The 25917-nt window shown below is 36.2% G+C and overlaps 1 protein-coding gene across 1 annotated transcript in view; it reads left to right on the top strand.

Moving 5' to 3' along the window:
• Positions 1-22514, top strand: part of LOC149843462 (floral homeotic protein AGAMOUS-like) — a 36491-nt gene extending 13977 nt beyond the window's left edge. The window contains exons 3-8 of the mRNA XM_089999829.1: positions 19724-19785; positions 19859-19958; positions 20675-20716; positions 20809-20850; positions 21329-21486; positions 22354-22514. Of these exons, the coding sequence (XP_089855955.1) occupies positions 19724-19785; positions 19859-19958; positions 20675-20716; positions 20809-20850; positions 21329-21486; positions 22354-22357 (408 nt within the window). The 3' untranslated portion in view covers positions 22358-22514. The remainder of the gene's footprint in view (positions 1-19723; positions 19786-19858; positions 19959-20674; positions 20717-20808; positions 20851-21328; positions 21487-22353) is intronic.
• Positions 22515-25917: the final 3403 nt, after the last annotated feature.

The following is a 25917-nucleotide window of genomic DNA, read 5'->3' as shown; positions in this document are numbered from 1 at the left end:
CAAGCAACCAGACCTTTCATGAACGCACCAAACACATAAAGATGGATTGTCATTATGTTCGAGAGGAGTACTTACATGGCACGATTGATCTGCCATATGTTACATCTGAGTACCAACTAGCAGATTTCTTCACCAAACCTCTTGCAGTTCCCAGATTTCACTTCCTCTTAGACAAACTTTCGCTCATTATACCGTAAGTTTGAGGGGGAGTGTTAAAATGTAATATAGATATATATAATAATATAATATTATTATATATATCTATTATTTTTATTTTTTATTTTTTATTTTCTTTTAATTTATTATACAATAAATATTATCTAGTTTGTATCGAACTAGATAATATCTAGTTTGGTTAAGTTCCACTTGGAACTTAACCAAATACTAGCTGTTGGAACTAGTCCAACAGCTAGAAGGGAGAGCTCTTTATGAGCTCTCCCATTAGCTCTTGTATAAATAGGGGTGCAGCCCCCTTGTAAACTTCACTTCTTGTAATGCTTTTCAAGCATCCTTTTTACATAAATAAAATTATTTATTTATGTGTGTGTTGTTCCTATTTTACCCTTTTTAAGGGCTTTGCTTAAAGTGTCTTTTAGACACTTCGTTCGATCATTCCAAGGGCGTTCGTGGAAGACCACCATTTCATTACACATACACCATGGCACATTTTCTTGAATTGATCTTGTAAGCTCATCCATCACTATAGCAAATAGGAAAGGGCTTAAAGTAACCCAACCGTTATAGAAAAATTGGTTGTCACCCCTCCACAAGTGCGGACATTGGTTACTACTCCATACATATCTTTAATTATACTAATGTACTTGAGAGAAACACCTTTCTTCATCATTGTCCACTAGAGAACGTTCCTAGGTACTCTATCGTATGCCTTCTCCAAATCAATAAAAACCATATGCAAATCTTTATTCCTCTATCTATTTCTCTCAATAAGTTGTCTAAGAAGATGTATAGCTTCCATAATTGATCTTTTAGGTATAAAACCAAATTGATTCTCCGATATCATGACAACCTTCACCAACTTAGACTCAATCACCCTCACCCAAAGTTTCATAGTATGACTCATGAGCTTTATACCACGATAGTTTGTGTAATCTTGTATATCACCCTTATTCTTATATAGAGGCACCAAAGTACTCTTCCTCCACTCATTCAACATCTTATTTGTCCGCCAAATCTTGTTAAAAAGATTTGTCAACCATTCTAAACCTTTCTCTCACAAGCATTTCCAAGCCTCGATAGGTATACCATCTGGGCCAACTGCCCTTCTTGATTTCATTTTCTTCAAAGCCTCTGCAATTTCTTTCTTTTGAATCTTGTGCATGAAGTCACGATTCATCTCATGAAAATGAATGAAGAAGTCTCCAAGATCCTGAGCATGACTTCCATTTAATAGCTTATCAAAATAATCTTTCCATCTCTCCTTAATCTCCTCATCTTTGACTAAAACCCTTTGTGTTTCATCTCTGATACATCTAACCATACCCAGATCCCTCGATTTCCTATCTCTCATCTTTGCAAGCCTATAAATATCCTTCTCGCCCTCTTTGGTATCCAACTTGTCATAAACCTCCTTATATACCTTATCCTTCGCGTTTCAAACTATTTTTTTAGCTTCCTTCTTTGCTATCATATACTTCTCTAAATTCTCATTATCATGACTCTTAGATTTTTATAACACTTTCTTTTAACCTTAATAGCTAATTTGACATCCTCGTTCTACCATGATGTATCCTTACCTAGCGATGCACCGCCTTTAGACTCACCCAATACCTCCTTAGCCACCTTTCTCATGCCACCCGCTATCTTATTCCACATTGATTTTGAATCCTCCTCGAGACACTAATCAGCTTCCTTAACTATCTGCTCTACAAACATTCCTTGTTTAGCTCCCTTCAGTGCCCACCACTTAATTTTAGGATCTATCATATGTCTATCCCTTTTGCGGCATTGTCTAATTCTAAGATCTAAAATTAAGACTCTATGTTGTATAGCTACACTTTCTCCCAGTATAACCTTACAATCGATGCAACAACCCTTATCTCTCTTTCTAAGTAGGAAAAAATCTATCTGACTCGTATTAACCCCACTTTTAAATGTTACTAGGTGAGACTCCCTCTTCCTAAACCAAGTGTTTGCTAAGATCATATCATAGGACAAACCAAAATCTAAAATCTTTTCTCCATTTTTGTTTCTTTCTCCTATACCATAGCCTCCATGGATACTCTCAAATTCATCCCTACTAATGCCTACATATCCATTAAGGTCACCGCTGATAAAAAGTTTTTCTTCATAAGATATCCCTTGTACTACTCCATCTAAATCTTCTCAAAATTGATGCTTAATGGAATCATCTAAACCTACTTGAGGTGCATAAACACTAATAATATTAATAATATCCGTACCTAATACTAATTTAATAAGTAAAATCCTATCACCTTTCCTACGGACCTCAACTACATTATCTATAAACTCACGACTCATAACAATCCCTACTCCATTCCTATTCCTATTTATTCCTGTATACCAGATCTTATATCCCCAAGGTTCTATCACTTTTGCTTTCTCACCTACCCATTTGGTCTCTTGTAGACATAAAATATCAACCTTTCTCCTACACATGACATCTACTAACTCTATCAACTTACCAGTTAAAAACCCTATATTCCAAGTGGCTAACCTAATTTTATGGTCTTGGACTAACTTCTTTACCCCCACCCGTCCAACAAAGTGAGGGAACCCTTGCCTATTTGACACCACACCCGGGCGCCGGTGTGACGTGTCGCTTCTGGGCGATGACCTAGCAACCCTTGCCCATTTATCACTGCCTCCAGGCCTATAGTGTACAGCGCGTCGCTCAGTAGGGAACGCCCCAACGAAATTCTCATATTAGTTCATATTCATAGGGTATGACTAAGTTTTTATGTTGGTTGTCACTGGCCTACTGCAACCCTCCTTCTTTATCCGGTCTTGGGACCGGCAGTGTATAACTAAACAGTTTTACACAGGCGGAGTTCAAGTAAAAATAGAAGTGAATTAAAAAAATATTCTCTCTCTTTCCATTGGGTTTTCTTTCTTTGTAAGAATGGATGACAATAAGAAAGTCACAATTGTTGTCCCGGACCGATCTTTCAGAATAGGGCATGTGCAGTGTAGAGCTCTATTGAGTGGAAAATGCATTGAGTGTAGGAATGAGCAGTGTGCGATGGTTTAATAGGTGACGTGCGGTGGTAGCATGGCATGCGATAAGCAACTGTATCATCGTTAGTGCATCGTTGTATGACAGCACAAATGTAGAGCATTGTTTGGTTAAACAGTGCTAGCAGATCAGAGGATGTTGTCTTTGAAGATTTGGTTAAGAACTTCTCAGTTTGCAGTTCTCATGCGTAGCAGTTGGATGCACGGGAGTGTGTGTGGGTTAGGGTTAATTCTCCCAAGGATCACATTATGTGATTTCAGCTGAGTATGGTGACTCGAGGCTAGGCGAGTGAATGCCTAGGCGCCGACGAATGAGTCTGGGTGGTGCTCTTTGCTATGATGTTCAATCATCAACTGATCTTTGGACTGGGGGCCGCAAGGTCTTATTCCTTCAGTGGTGAGGTTTTGCTATAACGTGTGCATGGAGTTGCAATGCGCTCCATATCACGTAAGGGTAAGGCAAGTTTGTGCCTCTTTCAAAAGTGATACTGATATGGGACAACTATGCACTAAGCGACATGGTCTAGATGGAATTCGCTTTTAAAAATATGCTTTATCAGCTTTTGCCAGGCAGCTGTGCACGAAGTGGTGTGCAGGGCCAATGAAAATGATTAAGTACATGAAAAAGTGTTGGTGTGTAGCCTTTGGCCATTAGGTAGCTTGGCGCATCATGGGTTTGTAAGAAATTCTATGCCTGTGATAGAGCGATAGGAAGGCTTGCGATGGTAAGAAAGGACTGTTACGTCGCACTGGCTTATTGAAAAAGTAAGCCCGTGATAAATTGGTATCAAAGCAGAAAGATTCACAATAACCTTATTGTTCATGGAGTGTGACACTAAAGAGGACAATGATGGTTTATCTTGGTTACGCAAATTTTTGTAGCTGAAGTATTGTTAACCAAACACAAAAGCAAAATGTTGGCAGGATGGTATAAGACATCTCGACCATGGTAAACAGATAAGCCAAAGATTGTTGTTCAGTTGGCTAAGGGAACGTAGATAAGCCAAAGATTCATACCAGTTGTTCGTTAGGCACACAGGTGGAGTGTAACGTTTGCCTTGTGCATGCAGAAAATGCGTGTTGGATTCGGCTAGATGGATTTGCACCTTTGGGTATGGGAGACTCAACTAAACTTCTAGATTCTCTCCCAAGATTGTGGGTTAGCGGAGTGCCCATGTTGAGCAAAATGCTCACTGTTTTGGTCCCTTGAGTTAGCAGATCCTCTATGAATTGTATGTGTGGAAAAAGTTGTTCATGGCTCGTCGGTTTCTGCGAGAACATTTTGCTGACTCTGAGAGAGAGTTACAGTGTGCTAGCTCCGGGAGGGGAGTTACAACGTTGAGCCAAGGTGCCCTTTTGAGGACGAGTGCCCAGAAATTCACTTTGAATGACCACTTTGGGGTGATACACAAGAAGGCGTCCCCCACATGAGGACTAGTTTAGACCATTGGAAAACCGCAAGTTGGTGCTTAAGGGAGTTGATATCCCTATGGCATGTGTTGGTAGAAGTCTTTCTTTGCGAGGACCATGAAGGGCTTGGAATTGCCCTTATTGGGGTTGGAAAGCACTCCAGCCATGAGAATAAAGATGACAAGTTTGTCGTGTGGGCGAGGATGATCTGTTTGTGTATAAGACTGCATTGGGGTCTCACGAGAAGAGAATGTTCAATTTTGATAAAGCAGAAGACCATTGTCTAAGCGATCAGAGATGCGTTAAGGAATGAAACTTAGTGTGTTAAAGGTTGCAGTGATGATGGATATAAATTAGAACAAGTTGAGTAGGCTGAAGAAAAAGAGTAAACCAAAAAGATAAGTACAAAGTGAAACTGGTATATCAGTGAAGACTGTGTTCTTACCTGCACCAGCATTGCCGAAGACGACAATGGTTTTGGTGGATAAGAATGTCCCAGATTGATCTTTCGGAATAGGGCATATACAATGCGGAGCTTTACTGAGTAGAAAATACATCGAGTATAAGAACACGCGGTGTGCGTTGGCTTGATCGGTGGCGTGCGGTGATAGCATGGCATGCGATAGGCAATGATATCATCATTAGTATATCGTTGTATGGCGGCACAAACATGGAGTATTGTTTGGTTAAGCAGTGCTAGCGGTTTAGAGGATGTTGCCTTTAGAGATTTGGTTAAGGACCTCTCAGCTTGCAATTACCACGTGTAGCGGTTGGACGCACAGCGGTGCGTGTGGGTTAGGGTTAATTCCCCCAGGGATCACATTAGGTGATTCCAACCGAGTATGGTGACTCGAGGCTAGGCAAGTGAATGCCTAGGCGCTGACAAATGAGTCTGGGTAGTGCTCTTCGCTATGGTGTTCAATCATCAACTTGTCTTTGGACTAGGAGCCACAAGGTCTTGTTCCTTCAGTGGCAAGGTTTTACTGTAGCGTGCGCATGGAGTTGCAATATGCTCCATGTCACGCAAAACTAAGGCAAGTTTATGCCCCTTTCAAAAGTGATAGCTGGTATGGGACAACTATGCACTAAGTGGCATGGACTAGATGAAATTCATATTTGGAAATGCCCTTGATCAGCTTTCGGTAGGCAGTTGCACACGAGGTGGTGTGCAGGGCCAATGAAAATGATTCAACACATAAAGAAGTGTTGGCGCATGGCCTTTGGCCGTTAGGCTGTTTAGATTAGGCAGCTTGGCGTATCATGGGTTTACAAGAAATTTTATGCCCGTGATAGAACAATAGGAAGGTTTGCGACAATAATGAAGGACTATCGCACCGCACTGGCTTATTAAAAAAGTAAGCTCATGACAATCGTACTCATGAAACTTAATAATATTAATTTTATAATGTGATCTTCAATAATGAAGCACCACATATGGGGAAAAGGATTATGGAGATTAATTGATGGTTCTTATCCAGAGCCTAAACTAGTCCTCATAAAGGTAGAACGAAAATGAAGTGTCTCTTACGGATGGTGAGAAGACTAAGGCACTAGCAATTTATGAGAAAAAATAGAAAGAGTAGAGAATAAGGCATGCCAAGATTATGTCTTGGCTAATCAATAGTATGGATATCAAAAAATGCTCTAGTCTTGCAAAATTCGAGCATGCCAACAAAGCTTGATAATACCTTAAGAATATGTATTCCCTTAAGGATAATGTACATGTGTGCAATTTACAAAACAAAGTTCGGATAATGACTCAAAAAGATAAAAGTATTAGGGAATACTACAATGAGTTGTCTGAACTTTGAGAAGAATTATTTATTCTTAAGCCTAAGTGGCATTGCTCAAAAGATATAAAACTCTGGCAAAAATAACTTAATGCAAAGCATTTTTATCAATTTATAAATGGCTTAAGACTGGAGTTTGAAAGTACCAAATTGACTTTCTCTATGGAGAAAAAGTCTCTTCTATTGTTAACACTATCGAAGAGTTAAGTATGGAGGAGAATAGGTTAAGAGGGCATTCTTTGAAAAATTAAACGACTTCGTTTTAGCCATCTCTAGACTAAAAAACTACATGTGTCCCTACAAGCCACCTTAGTGAAAACAAGAAAATAAGCATGATAACAACCCTTATTGGAAACAAGGCAATGATTATGACAAAAAAAACTTATTTGTTATAAGTGTCATGAACCCAGGCACACTAAACCTCAATGCCCAAAGTTTAAAAGAAGGGAGAAAAAGAAGGTAGCTTCAGTTGGTTCTTCAAAAGAGGCAAATGAATCTCATGATGCACCCATATCAATGTCACAACTGATAGAAATTCTATAACCTCTTCTCAAAGAGGTATCCCCTTCAAATGAAGCCTCAACTGGAGTAGCAATTTTATCATTCTCTGATCTTGGTAAAACTCTTTATCTTCTTGACTCGGGTGCTTCTTTTCATATGATCCATAATCATAATTATTTATCTGAATGTTATACCAACTTAAGTGTATTAAATGTTTTTACAGCTGATGGTACATCACTTGAAATAAAAAGAATAGAGAATTTTGAAAAGTCTTTACAAAGCTTCAAAAAATTTATCATTCCAAAAGTTAGATATATTTCTAAGTTAAATTTAAATCGCTTATAAGTTTCACAAATATCTGGTCATGGATATGATGTCTCTTTCTCTTTTAATAGTTGTTGAGTGCAGGATCGTCAATCAAAAAAGTTGATTGGGGAAGGCCATAGAGAGTGAGGTCTTTATTACATGATTGTTTGAAAATACCTAAGGATACTTTCTATTATATTGTTCAAAAATTAGAGTTGGATTTATGGCACAAATCGGACATTCTAATTTATCCAAAATCCAATACTTTCCAAAATTGGAAAAAATTATAACTCGAAAAAATTTTATGTGTAAAAACTATATTCTTGGTAAAATGAAGAGATTACCATTTCATGAAAGAACTTTTATTTCCTCTATACCACTTGAGTTAATACATTCAGATGTCTGAGGGCCAACACCAGTTATATCAAAGGATGGATATGCATACTATGTGGTTTTTGTTGTTGATTTCTCTAGGTATACTTGGACTTACTTCCTCAAATATAAATTTAAAGTCTTCTCACAATTTTAAATATTTTATAAGTTAGTCAGAAATAAGTTTAAAAATGATATTTTTATTTTTCATACCGATTTAGGAGAGGAATTTTTATCAAAGAAATTTAAAGATGATCTAAATTTGCATGGTATCACACATTAAAAATCGTGTCCTCAAATACCACAACAAAATGGTTTGATTGAATGAAAACACAGACATATTATGGAAACAACTAGAATTTTACTAATAGCAAAGCAAATGTCAAAAGATTTTTGGATTTAAGCAGTTTTAACTGCTATATATTTCATCAATAGAATGTCATCTTCCTCTTTGCAAAATATAACACCAGTTGAAAAACTATTTAAATCATCTTCTGATTATGATAGACTAAGAGTTTTTTTATGCAAATATTTTGTTTTTACTAACAGAAATGATAAACTCTCACATCGCGTTATTCCTTGTGCCTTCTTAAGTTATGCAGATAACCAAAAAGGTTACATGTGCTTTGATCCTAAAAATAAAAAATTATATATTTCATGAAATATGACTTTTTTAGAAAAAAAAGTTTCTTTGACTTTGAAAAGACTAAGGAAGTAGATGAGTACTTTTTATTTGATTTAAGTTCAAGTTATGAAAAATGTAACTGTGAATGTGACCTTTATAATGGTCTTGATATAATAGATGAATGTGATCTTGGAAATGGTCATAATGATGTAATTACTGCAAAGCAAACTCATATGGACAAAAACTATTTACAATATTCTAGGCATAGAGATGCAAATCAACCATGTGAACTGGAGAAATATGTTGAACAACTTGAAGTACAAATCAGAAAGTCATCTAGGATTTCTAAACCACTTGTAAAGTTTATGTCTTATGACTTTTTTCTCCAAAATCCAAGGCATTCATTGCATTAATTCATTCATACATGAAACCTTCAACCTATACTCAAGCTAAAGAGTATTCTGAGTGGGTATAAACTATGATAATAGAATTAGAAACTTTAGAAAAGACTAATACTTAGACCATCCAAGATGTTTCAAAATGAAAGAAACCTATATGTGGTTGGTGGGTATGCAGGATTAAAACAAAGAGTAATAGAACTCTTGAAGATATAAAATCAAATTAGTTGTCAACAGATATTCCTAAGAATATGGCATAGATTATGGGAAAAGCTTTGCTCCAGTCACTAGAATGATCATTATTAGAACCCTAGTAGTCTTAGCCTCTATTCGAAAATGACCTATATTTTAAATGGATGTCAAAAATATTTTTCCTAATAGAAACCTAGTTGAAGAAGTTTATATGGAGGCACCCCCGAGGATAAGTGTTCCTATGAGTAAAGTTCTTCGTCTGAAAAAGACTCTTTATGGACTTAAACAAACAACAAAGACTTGGTATGACCGATTTACTCGAGTTATGCTTGATATTGGTTTTAGAACTTGTTTGACTGACACTACACTGTTTGTTAAGATTTTGGATGCAGTTATAATTATTATTCTCTATGTGGATGATATGATCATCACTGGAGGAGACAAATAGGAAATTAAAATATTAAAAAACTTCCCAAAAAATATTTTGAAATGACTAATTTAGGCTTCTTAAAATATTTCTTAGGAATCAAAGTTGCATATTCTCCTAGATGACATTTATTATCACAGTCTAAATTTGCTTCTGACATTGTCTTCAAGTCTGAATCACAAATGATAAGAGATTCGATACCCTTCAGATTGCCAACACCAAGATATGAATTGATGATGGAGAACTTTTAAAGACCCTGCTCTTTACAGATAGCTTATTGGAGCACATTTTTATCTTTCAATTGCTAGACTTGACATAACACATGTTGTACACACAACTAGGCAATTTCAGCATGCTCTCACTTCTGTTCACATGAGAGCAATTTTGCGTATTATTAAATATATTAAGACTTCTCTTTCTCGTCTTTCTGTTTGCTTCATCTTCTTTAGATTTAATTGCTTATACTGATGCTGTTTTGAGAGGTGATCCTAATAATAAACACTCAACTATAGGTTTTTATGTTTTCTTAGGTAAATCTTTGATTTTGCGGTGATGCAAAAAGTAGCAGAAAGTATCACTTTCATCAACTGAGGTTGAATATTAGATCATGGCAACCACAACGATGGAGGTAGTCTAGCTCAGAAGGTTGTTGGTTGATATGAGAGTTCAAGTGATAGGAGTCTCTCACATGTGCTGTGACAACAAAAGTGTGATTTACATTGTCATCTATCATACTTTTCATGAACATACTAAACAAATCAAAATAGATTGTCACTTTGTTCGAGAGGAACATCTACATGAAACCATTGATCTGCCTTATGTTATATCAGAATACCAGTTTGCAAATTGCTTCATCAAACCTCTTGTTGCTCTCCGATTTCACTTTCTCTTAGACAAACTTTCAGTTATTGTACCGTAAGTTTAAGGAAGAGTGCTAAAATTATATATATATATATATATATATTATTTCTTTTTATCTAGTTCATTTAGAACTAGGTTTAGTTCTTTTTTAACTAGACCTTGACTAGTCAACAAAATGTTGATTAGTCAAAAAAGTCATTGGAGCTAGTCAAATGATGCTATTTGTAGTTGTTGGACTGTCTCCAATGACTCGCTTAGAGTCTCTTCCTTTCCCTCTCCATTGTATATAAATAGGGGTTAGCTTCTTGCATAAAGGTTATCAATAAAAAAAAATTATTTATTTTTTAGCCTCATGTGTTTGCCCCTTTAGTGGGTTTTGTGAGTAAGCCCATTTGTGGTTTTTCGTGTGTTCGCTTTGGCATTGTGGTGGATCTTGTTGGAGGCTTTCATATGTTTACATTACCTTTTTAGTCATCTTAAAAATTTGAATTGGAGAACCATGGTGGATATGTTAAACTTCACCAAGTTAATTTGACCCACCCTAGACAAAAGGCATGTGGCACATGATTGGGCTTTTGCCCTCACCCGATCCTCAACCTTGCCCCAATGAATTTCATCTGAGACTACCAAGTGGAGTGAGAGGCCTAGATACATCAAAGGTAGAGAACCCATTGCACACTAAAAAATAGTACACTTTATTTTGTAAAGAACCATATTCATCATTTCAAACCAATACTTGGCTCTTGCCCCCAATTCATTCTCAAACCTTGGACCTCCCCAAAACAACTTAGAATCACCCATAAAGCCAACATGTTCTCTTTGCTAGCCTCCCCAAACACCAATAGATCATCCACAAAAAGAAAATGTGAAATAAAAATAGAATTGGACACCCTATAACTCTAAAATTTACCCGGTTGTAGCTTAGTTAATCATCACCCACAATGCTTCCATGGCCAAAATAAATAATAGAGGGCAGAGAGGGTCACCTTGCCTCAATTCTCTTTTTGGTTCGAAGGACTCTCCCTTCTCACCATTAATGAAGACAACAATGAAGGTGGAATGAAGTAGACCTTCAACCCAAGAATCATTTATGACCAAAGTTCATGCATCTCAAACAATTAAACAAAAATGTACAATCAAGAGAATCAAATGTTTTCTAAAGATCAATCTTCAAAATGAATATAGGCTTACGTGATTGCTTGATGGAATGAATAGATTAATGTGTAATGATGCACTCATGCAACCTCAGTCTCCGAGTGAAAACACTTTGTGAAGGAGAGATAAGCGGGTTGATATGGTGCTTCAATTTAGATGTCACAAAGGTGCTTAAAGCCCATGCTAGAGAGATCATAAACCATGTTGATAGTGCATAAGAATCGGTCCTTGAAGTAGTCAGATGTTTTACTGAGTACATTCACACCCTCCCATCGATGGCTATATTAGTGGTTATTTTTAGAGGTGTCCCAATGAGAGAAATGGGTCGAAATCTTGTAATGTCATCGGCTCCTTGCTCTTTATGGACTAATATAAGGGTTGATTGACCTTATCTTTTAGAAAGTTTATCATTTTGGTGAAATTCATTCATGACTTTCATGATGGTTTGATTGCACTATTCTCATGTTGTTTGGAAAATCTCTATTGGAAAATCATTCAACCCTGGTGTTTTACCCCTGGTAGGTCTCAAACTAACTTTCTTATTTCCTCAAGAGAGAAGTTTCCTTCAAGCATTTTGGTTGTCATTTCTTCAAGCTGCTTAAGCCCCATGTCTTACATATCAAATATATCATCATGCAAATGATGAAATTTACATTGAAAATAAGTTATAACCTTAGAAACAATGTCATCTTCTTCCCAACACTGATGATGTGGGTGTCAGAAGCCCATGGTAGACAGCATTAGAGCGTGCAGCAACAAGCACTAGTCGTAACACGATTGACACCAAAAATGAACATCTGTCAGCATTATCGACCAATAGGTGCAGCAACACCCCACTAGCACGCGGATGATGGGTGAAAACCGGTCAAGGGCTCCTCAGCTCATTAGCTCCAGCATGGGCAGGCCAAGAAGCTCGAAACATGTAGCACTCGATGTTGGCAAGGTCGATCTGACCTGCAATCCAAGTGCACAAGCACACGGTTCGGTATCTCTCCCACTCCATTCTCTCTTAGTGTATTACAAAGAACACATACTAGAAGAGGCTTTTCAAAAATAATTTTGGTTTTTCATTTCATTAGAAAAAACAACTCATACATCTCCATAAGGTTTACATGCATTTAAATAGAAAATTAGATAATGACATGAGACAAGCCCCCAACATCTACCTCACCAACCAAAACTTTAAAAAAAACTACACACCTATTTAAATAACATCTACCTACTTACTTCGTAACCTATATAAGACAAAAAAATATTAAAAAAATAAATCCACTTTCTACCTTTGACTCAACTATTTTTTTACTTAACTAAAATATTAAACAAACCAATGTCATCCACCTAACACCTACCCTAATGGCATTTAAAACAAGGAAAGGCGTTGGGGAGGGGGAGAGCTCCCAATGTCTACCATCTCCTTTTAATGTCACCGCCCAATGCTTTGAAAATCCTAGCTCAATTAAATATTAGTTGGGTCCAAACTCGCCAAGGTTGGATCCAACTAACTTTGGATTTCACTAAACTAAAAATAAATTTACATAAAAAAAATATAAAAAAAAAATTTACAAAAAATTAAGAATAAATTCTAAACATTATTCTTCAAAGGCCTTGATATTATCACATGAATCGAGGCAACAAAACTCATTGCATCAGAATAAAACCTAATAAAGGGTGAAAAGTTTGTTATTCTACCAGATGAAGCTTTAAATGTGAAAATATCTTGTGTTTGCATCTTCATGGTTAAGCCAATGGATTTTTGCTCTTTGCTTCCATTGTCTGTTCTCATATAAATGCCATTCTTTAACTTTATTTCATGCTCCTAGTGTATGATTGTCCTTTATTTATATCCTCCATTGTCAATATCTTATTGAAATCACCTCCAACACACTAAGGGATGCTTATTTCCGCAGCGATTTTGTTTAGTTCTTCCCAAAAACACACTTTTAAGTGCCCCGTGCTTGGCCCGTAAACCATGGTTACACAGACATAATTCGAGCTAAACCCATCAAAACTGTTAAAAGTAATAGAAAATTGCCTTTATGCTTGTTGTCTACAATTAAACTATCCTTCCATACAACTAACACACAGCCCGTTCGAAGGTAGGAAATCAAATTTGCAACCCCGCCAAACAATTATCGACTAATTTTCTATCCACTCCCAGAAATTTGGATTTCGAGATACATACTACTTCCAGTTTATTTTGTCGAATGTAATTAGCTAGAAAAGTTTGTTTTTCCAGGCTGCTTATAAAAATAGGTAAGAAATTGTACCTTTTCGTTGTTGCTCCAATTGTCTACCCTGAAGCCGGGTCTGAGCCAGCCATTACCAGATCGCTTAGGTCCATCCTAGTGCAGCCATGTCCTTCTTCACCTCGAGTCTGGCTGGCGATCCCAATTTCAGTTTTAGGGAGGTGAAAAGTTGGTCCCACAATGATATTCACCTCCAAAATAAGGGAGGATTCTCTCAAGAACAAGTCATTAGGAGGGAAGCTAGTTTGGTGTTTCCAAATTGGTCCCTCTTGAAATCATTAAAGCAAAAAAATAGGGAGGCCATTACACTATATTGGAAAGGGAAACATTCAATGTTTTCCCTTTTTTGTGGTGGGTACTAGCAGCCTCAAAAATAGGGCATTGGTAATTAATGAAGCCAATTTTGTGGGGCCCATCTGCCCCAAAAATAGGCCATGGTCCTGTATTGGCCGCTTCCCATTAATGAAACTCATCATGGCTGCATTGGGAAACTTAGCAGGGCCATGATGAGCATGTCGCCGGAGACGGTGGCCGGTGCCGGATTCCAAATTTTAAATATTTCAAATAATGTGCACATTTGATTTCTTGGTTTTGAATTTTACCTTATTCAGTGTCAATTAATAATTGTGGGAATCATAAAATTATCTTACAAGAAATGAAGGAAGCAAGGATTTAAAAGAAATTAACCATAAGAAGGAATAAAACATGCGATGATTTTCTATCATGGAGCAAATTTCCTAGATATTGGTTGTCTAGTCCTCTAAATTCTTCTTCTTATGAACCGCCAGAATAAACAATTCAAGCAACTTAATAATTTTACCCACAATTAATTCTCTGAAAAAACATTCCAACTTACATGTATGTGAGCTGGCAAAAACTTGCCAAACAGGTGAAATTTCAAAACAAACACATGATAAATTTTCACAGGTGTTTATAGAGAAAATTTCAATGTTCAACTGAAAACCACTTATGATGTACATTCCTTAAGCAATTTTTCCAACTTTATAGTACTACTAAAGGACCTTGTTACTTAGCATCTTGGGAAAAGCTTCAAGAAGACTAATGGATCACATGATTTTTACACTGGTATCGACCATTGGAAATGTACTTAAGAAATTCAGTACCAGGAATAATAGCATATGAATGGGTTCTGTCCGTGTTGGTATCCATGTTCAGGAGTTTAGCAGTGCACATGATCGCTCAGATGAGCCCAACTTGTCATCAAATGTGTTCTCTAAAATTCATTCAAGCAATACTTTTTATGCTCGTCTTTAAAAAAACACTTTTTTATGTTCATGGCATCATCCCTTTTTCACTAAAAGTTCATTTTACCAACATCATTATGGTTGTAATTGATGAGAATCGTGGTAAATATTGTAAGGTCCTTTTTATGAGGACGGTTTGTGTGAAAAAATGTGAATGAGAGTTGAAGAGTCAGAAGGTGAAAGGGTGTGTATTTTTTCTTTAAAGAGAAGACATGTAAGTAATTAAAATTAATGTGTTATTGGGTTAGTGGTGCAAATACGTGGGTGTGTGCCCTAATGATATGTTGTCTTTCATTTTGAGTGTTGTGTGTGTGCTTTGTTTTCTTGTTATTTCCTTGTGCTCTTTTGTTAATGCATTGAGGTATTTTAGTAAGTTCTCTTGTTTGTATGTGTGTGGTAGAGCTTGTGTTCCTCTCTCTTTTTTTAATATTTTTGGTCTCAGAGCCTAGTTAAGGTGAAATTTGGCATAGCACTATGGTGGTGAAGGTCTTAGCTGAAGTAGAAGATCTTCAAGTGGTGCAGAGAGAGAATCTTTTTTGTGGTTCATGATGTCGAATGATATGAATACACTCAACCTTTTACAATATCTAGTTCTTATATTTAGTGGTGAAAATGATGAATTTTAGAGTATAAAAATTTAAACATTCTTCATCTCACAAGATCTTTGGGATCTAGTAGAGATTGGTTTTGTAGGAACAAAGAGTTCTAAAGCAAGGGAGAAATACGCAGATGAAAAGGAGATTCGGAAAAGGGATTCCAAGGTTTTACTTGTTTTGTAACAAGCAGTTAGAGATTCTATTTTTCGTTGAATTGCCAATGCCATGAAAGTAAAAAAATCAAGAGAAATATTAACACAAGAATTTCGCAGTGACAAGAAGGTAACCACAATGAAACTTCAAATCTACGTAGAGAATTTGAGACATTGTTAATGAAAGGCAGTGAGTATGTACACAATTTTTTCTCTAAAATTTCTGTAATTATTAATTAAATGTGTTCTTTTGGAGAAAATATTACCGATCAAGAAATTGTCAAAAAAGTTTTGCAGAGTTTACCTTCAAAATTTGATTATATTATCACTGCTATCCAAGAATCTAAGGATTTGTCAACTTACTTTCTTAATGAACTAATGGGTTCTTTGATGGCTCATGAAATAAGAATGAATATATCGGTTGATAAGAATATTGAGCATGCATTTCACAGTCTAAGATGGAGATTTCTGATAAAGAGAAAATCAGCAAAAATTTCTTTGATCACAAGTATGCAGGCAGAAGCAGAGAAAGAGCTAGCTATCATGATCAAAGATGAGGGGGATCCTACACCACGTAGCATAAATCAGATAGTGGTAAGAAAGAAGAACAAAAACAAAGTCACAAGGGAAAACAATATGTTTTATAAAAAGATGAGTCATACTGCGCCATACTATTAGGATAAAGCAAAGAAAAAGGCAAACTTTGTCGAAGAAAACCAAGATGAAGGTAAGTTATTTCTTACTTGCTTAAATCCAAATGAAAGTATTGGTGATGTGTGGTTTCTAAATAGTGGATATAGTAACCACATGATAAACAAGCCACATGGATGAATCAATGAAGTTACATGTTAGGCTTGAAAATGACAAGTGTATAAAAATTAAAGGCAAAGGTACCATCGCAATTAAAACTAAATCAGGTGGTGAAAAGAAAATTGGTGATGTCTATTATATTTCTTGTTTAGGTCATAACTTGCTTAGTGTGGCTTAGTTGAAAAGGTTATTTAATAATATTTCATGATAGTATGTGTGGAATTAGAAGTAGAAAATCTAATGTTCTACATATTAAGATTCACATGGTTGGCAACAAGATGTTCCCTATTGATATCTCACATCTTGATGAAAGTCTTTTTGTTGCTAATATAAAGAATGACTCTTGGTTGTGGCATCTACGATATGGTCATTTGCTCATCAATGGTTTGAAGTTATTAAGTCAAAGATGGATGGTATGTGGTTTGCCTTCTACTATTTTTGTTGATAATGTGTGTGAAAGGTTGTGTTTATGGCGAGCAGCATAAACGGTCATTTTCTATTATAAAAGCTTGGAGAGCCAAGATGCCTCTTGAACTGGTTGATGCTGACATATATAGACCGGTATAAACTCCATCTTTGAAAATGAGTAAATATTTTTTATTATTTGCTAATAACTTTTCTCATATGAGTTGGGTGTTCTTTCTTGTTTAAAAGTTAGAGGCATTTGAAAATTTTCAGGAATTTAAAGCCCTTGTTGAAAAAGAAAGTGTGCATGTTATAGAAACTCCCCGCACTGATATAAGAGGAGAGTTTTAATCTGACGAGTTTGGTTTTTTTTGCAAGCAAAATGGTATTCACATGCAATTGACTGTAAATCAAAACAAAATGGTGTTGCTGAGCAAAAAAATAAAATAATTATAGAAATGGCTCGACGTATGCTAAGTGAGAAAAGGCTCTTAAATGATTTTTAGGCTGAAGCAGTGGAGATGTCAATTCATCTTTTGAATATATCGTCAACTACGGCAGTGTGCAACAAGACCCCATATGAAGCTTGGTAGAAACAGAAACCTGATGTAAGCTTTTTTAGAATCTTTGGTTTTGTTGTTTGTGTTTTTATTCATTCTGATGGTCATGCCAAAATGGATAAAAAATGTGAAAAATGCAAAAAAAAATTGGGTACAGTAAAGAAACAAAGGGTTATCAGTTGGCTAATCTTACTATTAAAAGGTTAATTATTCAAAGAGATGTTTTGATGAAAATAGTTGTTGGAATTGAAAAGGACCAGGTCAACATTTAACATTTTTGGAGGATGAACTTAAGCCTACTCCATCAAATGAGAATATGCCATCCCCTGGGCTTTCTCCTTCCTCTTCAAGGACATCATTCACTGATTTGAATAACCCAGATAGCAACACTCCTCCACAGAAGGTACAATCTTTATGTGAAATTTATAAATTATACAATTTTGCTCTTATAATTGCAAAGCCTAATGTTATGAAGAGGCATGTAGAAAAGAAGAATGGGAAGAATCTATGAGAGAAGATATTGCAACCATTGAGAAGAATAACACGTGAGAGCTTGTAAATTTGCCACCTGAAAAAAGATGCAATAGGTTTGAAATGGGTCTAGAAGGTGAAGTGCAACTCTGAAGGAAGTGTGAACAAATAGAAATCAAGGTTAGTTGTAAAGGTGTATGCACAAAAACTTGGTATAGATTTTTTTAAAACTTTCTCTTATTCTACTCGAATTGAATCCATTAGACTTGTATTGGCATTAGCAGCTCAAATGAAATGGCAAGTTTTTCAATTTAATGTCAAGTCGGCCTTCTTAAATGGGTTTTTAGAAGAAGATGTGTATATTGAGCAACCACATGAATTTATTGTTGATGGAAAAAAGGAGAAAGTTTTCATGTTGACGAAAGCACTCTATGGTCTTAAGCAGGCACCAAGAGTATGATATGAGAGTCTTGATTCATATTTTTAAAAAAATGAGTTTTGTCGAAGTAAAAATGACCCTACATTGTATGTGAAAGTGGAAGATAAGGATGTTCTCATTGTTTGTTTTTATGTGGACAATATTATCTATACTGGTTTTTCAAATCTTCTTATTGAAAAATTCAAGAATAGTATGATGCAAAACTTTGACATAATTGATTTGGGGCTCTTGCATTACTTCTTTGGACTTCAAGTTCATCATACAGTTGATGGTATTTGTATCTCTCAAGAGAAATATACACTTTATCTTCATAAGAGGCACAATATGTCAAATTATAAGGAGAATTCTACTCCAATGAACACAAATGCTAAGTTGTCATAAAATGATGGAACAACATGTATAGATCCAAGATTGTTTAGAGGCATTATTGATGGGTTAATATATTGAACTCTATCTTGTCCAAATATCATGTTTTATGTTAGCCTGGTCAAGATTCATGCATGATCCTTCAAAACATCATCTTGGAGCAGCCAAGCATATTCTTTGCTACATTCGTGCAACCAGCAATTATGAAATCTGGTATAAATCAGTTCTTAATTTTAATTTAGTTGGTTTTATTGACAGTAATTGGGCTGATTTTGTAGACGATAGGAAAAGCACAAGTGAATATGTTTTCAATCTTGGTTCATGTGTTATATCATAGAGCTCAAAGAAATAGTCTTCCACAACATTATCGTCATCTGAAGCTGAGTATATTATAGCTTCTGCAGTAGCTTGTCAAGATATATGGATGAGAAGAATTTTAGGAGATGTGCAACAATCTCGAGCTTCAGCAACAAAAATTTATTCTGACAACATGACTAGAATAACAATGACAAAAGATCTTGTCTTTTATGGTAGAACCAAGCATATCGAGCTCCACTATCATTTAAATGTTATTGCTGAAGATATAATTGTGTTGAAAGGCTATTCTACAAATGATCAAGATGGTCTCACCAAAGTGCTTTCGCATCCAAAGTTCATTAAATTTAGAGATTCACTTGGTATCTCGAGGTTTGCATCAAAGGGGAGTGATGGGAATCGTGGTTAATATTGTAATATCCTTTTTATGAGGACGGTTTGTGTGAAAAAACGTGAATGAGAGTTGAAAAGTCAAACGGTGAAAGGGTGTGCATTTTTTCTTTAAAAAGAAAAAATGTGCGAGTAATTTACGTTAATGTGTTAGTGGGTTAGTGGTGCAAATACGTGGGTGTGTCACGTGTGTGCCTTAATGATGTTGCCTATATAAAGAGGCATTAGACGTGAGTGTAGTAGTGTCATTTGTGTGTCTTTCATTTTGAGTGTTGTGTGTTCTTTGCTTTCTTGTTATTTCTTTGGACTCTTTTGCTAATGCATTGAGCTTTTTTAGTAAGTTCTCGTGTGTAGAGCTCGTGTTCTTCTCCGTTCTTCCAACAGCAATTGGTATAACAAATAATGCTGTCTTTGGTTTAGTTTGAATATAGTAGCCAACCATATTTGCTTCTGTGCAGTATTACCAACATGAAGCACATAAACTACGCCAGCAAATCAGTAAAATACAACAAGATAACAGGTGAAATTTTTGAGTTTTTGTATTTTGTTTGTTCTTCCTTACCACCGAGCTACTAACAAGAAAGCTTCTGCAGGAAAATGCTGGGTGAAGGAATCAGTGAAATGTCTGTAAGAGATCTCAAGAATTTAGAGGGAAAATTGGAGAAAAGCATTGGCAAAATAAGATCCAAAAAGGTATACTCACATGTCAAAGTCCACAGAAGGGAGGTCTTAGATAGGTAGAGCCCCAAAAGTAATGATGTTGGTATATATCATGAATCCCATCAAGGATTTCTTAACGTTATAATCCATGCATGAGCACAAATGTAGGCGTGGCAAAACCTGACACGACCCGCCAACCCGCCTCTTAGGCGGGTTCGGGTTGGGCTTAAGCCAGCCCGTTTAATAAATGGGTCGACCCGCCTAACCCGTTTATTAAACGGGTCGGTTTTGGGTTGGGGGTATGCCAACCTGCCAACCCGGCTGATCCGTTTAATAAACGGGTTAGGCAGGCGGGTCAACCCGCCAACCCATCTGCCAACCCGACCGGCCAACCTGACCCGCGAACCTGAGAACCCGTTTACCCGACCCAACCCATTTATTAAATGGGTTGGCGGGTCGTGTCAGGTTACCCGTTTATTAAACGGGTCGGGTTTGTGTTTGCCACAACCGACCCGTTTAATAAACGGGTCGGGTTCGGGTTGAGGTATGCTGACCCGCCAACCCGTCGGGTCGACCCGCCAACCCGACACGATAGCCACCCCTACACAAATGGGTCATGTTTTATGCAATCCTAAATGGGCCCCTGTAAGTCCCAGAGTATCATGCTGCACCCACCTTGATTGTATTGAGAATACAAGTTTGTAATCACCTGTTTTACTGATGTATATATTTGATTCGTTTGTCACCAGAATGATTTGCTGAATAGTGAAATCCAGTACATGCAGAAAATGGTAAACTTCTTTTCAACTTCTACTTGCCATATTCTTTGGCCTTCCACTAACCACATAAACAAATAAGAATATTGTTGTTATATTTCTTGCAGGGTGATGATCTGCAAGAAGAGAATATGTATCTTAGAGCAAAGGTAATTGAATATCTCACCAAATGCAATGATTTTTGCAAAGATAGGTGATGGTCATTACTCATTAGGCTCAGTTTTTATGATGGGGAACCCTCGCAGAGAACCGGGTTACTTAATGGGCTCGTCTCCCTGCAAGGTAAACCCCGGGTGTGGTCACCGACACCCAAGCCCTTATGAAGCCCACCAGTTAAAGGCACCCGCACACCTGGATGCTCAGTTTTGACTCAAACTAAGTTTTTCATGAGTCTCTTAGTGATTCACTTCTTATCAAGATGTCCTTGCAGATGCCTAAACCAAGTACTGAGTCCTTACCGAGCTCAGAGCTCATTGTCAAGTTGGGGTTGTGGCCACACTTAGTCCTGACTCAGGCCCAAGCCAGTTGGGCCAAGTTTGTATCAGTCTTCTGGTGATAATGTAATTTACATTATTCTTGCAACTACTGATGGGTGAATCAATTCTTTTGTTGCCATGAATTAAGTAGATTAGTGAGAATGAAAGGGCGCATCAGCAACAGCACATAAGCATGATGGTTGGACCATCAGAGTATGAGTTGCTACCAACGACCTTCCAGCATGTCAATCAATTGGAACCCTCCCACCACCATTACTCGCACCAAGAAAGGACGGCACTGCAACTTGGGTATCTCTCTCTCTCTAAAAAGAAAAAATTATTGGTGCAAACTTTATTTGCTCAATCTTACCCCACATGCGCATTCAATTTGCCAGTGTATTAGGAAACAGACTTTATATATTTTTCTATACAAAGCAGCTTGGATATGAAAAAACTAATTTTTTCAGTCTAAAGATTTTGGCAAATTGTAGATTATTTATTTTTGTGGTTCTTGAAAAACCTGCCTAGATATCATAATTGCATAATAATATGTTTTTTACTAAATAAGTTGTGTGCCCGTGTGTGTGTGTGCATGAGTGTAGCATGTATTCCAAGATGCAAGAACCAAATCATGGAGAGGCACAATAAGCTTTACACTTTTAGGTAGACTGAGTTTTCCCAATATCTCTAAACTTTTTCATCAATAGCACAATGGAAAAAAGTATTTTGAAGACCATGAGCATATGACCACTTGCAATCATCCCAAATATTCTTTTTTGAAGACTCTTTTTTTGAAGACAGCAGTCATCCCAAATATTCACATTCATTAACTCATTCATTGGCTAATAGCAAAAACTGTCGTAGATAAACAATTTTTTTTTATGAAAAAGGAAAATCCTTACCCGAATCAGGTCCCTTAATGGGCCCGCCTCTCTGTGAGGTAAAACTCCCGGTTGAAGACACGACCACTCAGCCTTAGGTGCCCCAACCATGATAAAGCAAAGGCAGCACCCATGCATCAGTGGGATTTGATCCTGGGCTTTCAGCTTGACACAGGACCCTGCTGATCAATATTTTTGTGCCACTAACAGTTTTCATGTCTTTTTTTCTTGAATAAAATAATTTTCATATTGATCATCTTCTTCATTTGTTTCCTTGTTTCCATTTATTAAGCAGATGAGATTTCTAAGGAACCCAGAATCTCAAGATGGTTTCGTGTGGAAATATGCTTCCAATTATCTTGCCACTCTAAATTTGCAGTTATGTGTTTATTTTCTAATCAAGAAAACAAGTGGGGATGGAAAAAGGAATCAAGAGGCAGACTAGAGATGTGGTGTAATCTTGACCATTCTCTCAGTATTTAAAACTCTCATAAACTTAATTGTAAGCATATAACTTTAGTTGATTATCCAATCTGTTCTATATCTTCCCTTAATTTCAGCATCTACCGATTTTGTGGGTACAGCAACGATCATTGGATGTCATACAATCATTAGTATTAACAACATGGTCATGTCGGGTTAAATATGGACCATTCGACATGACAATCACATCCTATAATTTTGATCTAATCAATACAAATCTTACCGCTGGAACTACAAGGCAAACACTTGGGTCTATGTGATTTAAAAATCTTGGTTCTATTATGAATGCCAGTCAAGAACTAGGCTTGTCAACACGTTGGATCTTGGTTGGATCTGATTGGAAAGTCTGAACCTCGGCCGATGGGTCCGACATGTTACTGGGTCAAGCTAGGTAATATGTGAAGCCCTTGGTTACAGAACTTCTAAGTTCTAACCTCCAACTATCTCCAACCTTAACTGGATCAAACCCATTAATTCCAAATGCAACAATCTTGGGGATCGACTTTTGTTTGTTTTGTTTTTTTGCATAATTAAAGTTAAATAAGCCCCATCACTTGTAGAATCTCTGTAAGAACATCCTGAAGTGTGCAGATGTAAAGAGAACACAGAGAGAGTTTTGGTTATTCACAGCCTGCTTCAGGGGGCTTGTTTTCACTTTCGATATTGGATGATCATCCTTATCGTTAGTTATGTGCTCTTATACGAAGAGCGGAGGCTGGGGATAAGTCCTCTTCCTCTGGGTAGCAGTTACACAGCCAAACTGCATGCATTCGAGAATCTCTCAACATGTAAATAATTTTTCCTTTTTGAAACAGTTTCAAAATCATAAGTTTAGATAAACAACGCTTTTGAAAAACATTTAACAGAAGAGTGGTATCTCATGTGTAAATCAAAGAGTGGGCCCACCTCACTCATTTATGCATGGGTCAATGCATGAAAGAGAGCATGGCCAACATCTCTCACTTGCCATACTATCTGACTGCAGGTGAAGGAATTTTCAAACACTACTTGAGACTTACGCTAGCATCAATAATATAGCAATGAAGTAATTTGCTAGTAACCATCCAACTAGATGTCTTAGATATATCTCAATGGCATACAAGATACATGTTTTGAAAACAATTTTTCTGGTATGTCTTTTGTTAAGGGATCTGCACTCATATATGAGGTTGGTAAGTAAATGACTGTAATTTTATTTTTTTCAATCATGTCATCAATATAATGATATTTTAACATTATGTGTTTGCTTTTAGAACTGTCGGCTTCACTCTTCATAAGAAAGATGGCAGCTTGATTGTCATAGTAAATTTGTATTGTCCCATTGGTTATATCCTATTTTAAATCACTGATGAAACAACTTATCCAAATAACAAAGGTAACAACAGCAACATACTTAGCTTCTTAAATATGTTGAGCTACACAACCTTGTTTATTGCATGACCAAAAAATCACACCTTCTCCAAAGAAAAAGATATATCCAAAAGTGGATTTACTATCATCTCTATTGTCAACAAAATCAGCATCAGAATATCTAGTCAGTTCTAAGATATCCTCTTGAAAACAAAATTATAAGTTTTTAGTCTTTTTCAAATATCAAAATATTGTCTTCACTTCTTGTCAATGAGGCCAACCAGGATTACTCTGATAGTGATTTAACTTGGCCAGTAATAAAGCTTATATCAGACCTCATGGATACGTAGCATACATCAAGCTTCCAACAACTTGTGCATAAAGGACATTCAGCCTTTCTTGTCCTTCACTTGGACAATCATTCTTGCTTAATTTTATACCTTTCACTATGGGTGTTCTAACATGCTTGCAATCACTCATGCTGAACTTCTTAAGTATATGATTAATATACCTCTCTTGGCTCAAGCTCAAAAGCCTACAATTCCTATCTCAAGTAATTTTGATTCCAAGAACATAGGATGTCTCTCTCATGTCTTTTATCTCGAATTGAGAATTTAACCATGACTTGGTTTTGACAATCATATCATTGTCATTTTTAGTCAAAAAAAGGGCATACACATATGGTGAGAGAACAGAGATTTTGCTCGTACTTTTTCAAACATAAACACAGTGATAAAATATATTTGCCACAAATCCCAATGTGATAATTGTCTTATGAAACTTTAAGTACCATTGACGTGGTGATTGATTGAGTCTGTATAGAGATTTTTTCAACTTATACACTTTGTCCTCTTGGCCTTTAACAACATAGCATTTAGGTTATTTCATAAAAATGGTCTCCTTAGCTCATCATTTAAGAATTCATAGTGTGCTACAATAGACAAGAATATTCTTATAGAGGCAAATTTTACCGTGGGTGAATATGTATCAACATAATCCAACCTTTCTTTCTGAGAAAAACCTTTTGTTTCCAATCTAGCTTTAAATTTATCTATACTTTTATCGGACTTGAATTTCTTCTTTAATATACATTTGCATCCAATGACTTTTTTTTAGGTAAATCGATCAATTTTCAAACTGCATTTTTCTTAGTGTACTCAATTTCTTCATCCATGACTTTTACCCAATTTGGTGATAAAAGTAATTTTATTGCCTCATTATATGCCAAGTTATCTCTCATGTTATCAAGGTCTATCGAATAACCTAGTTCCTCTGAAAAGTAAACATAATAGTCATCCAAGTATGAAAGAGGTGCTTTCAACCTTTTGAAACTAACCTGAGTTTGATGTGAAGTAGAAGAATTACAAACAGTGGGTTCATTATTACCTAATTGTTCTTGTGAGTCATCAGAATGATAAATGCGATCAAATGGATTAAACCTTTATCAGATTGATAAAATCTATAACCCTTAGATCATTTTGAGTATCGAATAAAGGTACATCTTATAGATTTGCTATCAAGTTTATCTCTTAATCGATCTATAACTTTTACATAGGCTATTGAACCCCATCTCTGAATATGAATAAGGTATGATTTTCTTTCAGTCCATAACTCATACAGTGTAGTGATAATGTCTTTACATGAAACCCTATTTAGAATATATGTAGTTGTATAAATAGTTTTTCTTCAAAATTCCTTCGGTAATGATGCTTGAGCTAACATGGATCTTATCATGTCAAGCAAAGTCATGTTATATCTTTCAGTCACAATATTTTGTTGAGGTGTTTCAGGTGTTGTGTTTTGAGGTTTGATTCCATTCACCTTACAATATTCAATCAATTCATTTGAGGTATAGTCTTCTCTTCAATCGGACCTCAAGACCTTAATCCTTCTTCCAAGTTGGTTTTCAATTTCTTGATGATATTCTTTAAATTTTTCTAATACCTCATATTTATATATTATAAGATATATATATAACTATATCTTAAATAATCATCAATGAAAGTTATAGAATATTGTATTCCTT

Source organism: Nuphar pumila, chromosome 3 (assembly GCF_984573655.1).
Source record: "Nuphar pumila chromosome 3, dmNupPumi1.hap1.1, whole genome shotgun sequence".
Classification (NCBI taxonomy): Eukaryota; Viridiplantae; Streptophyta; class Magnoliopsida; order Nymphaeales; family Nymphaeaceae; genus Nuphar; species Nuphar pumila.
The sequence above is the reverse complement of the archived record's forward strand: the minus strand, read 5'-3'. Positions and strand labels throughout refer to the sequence as shown.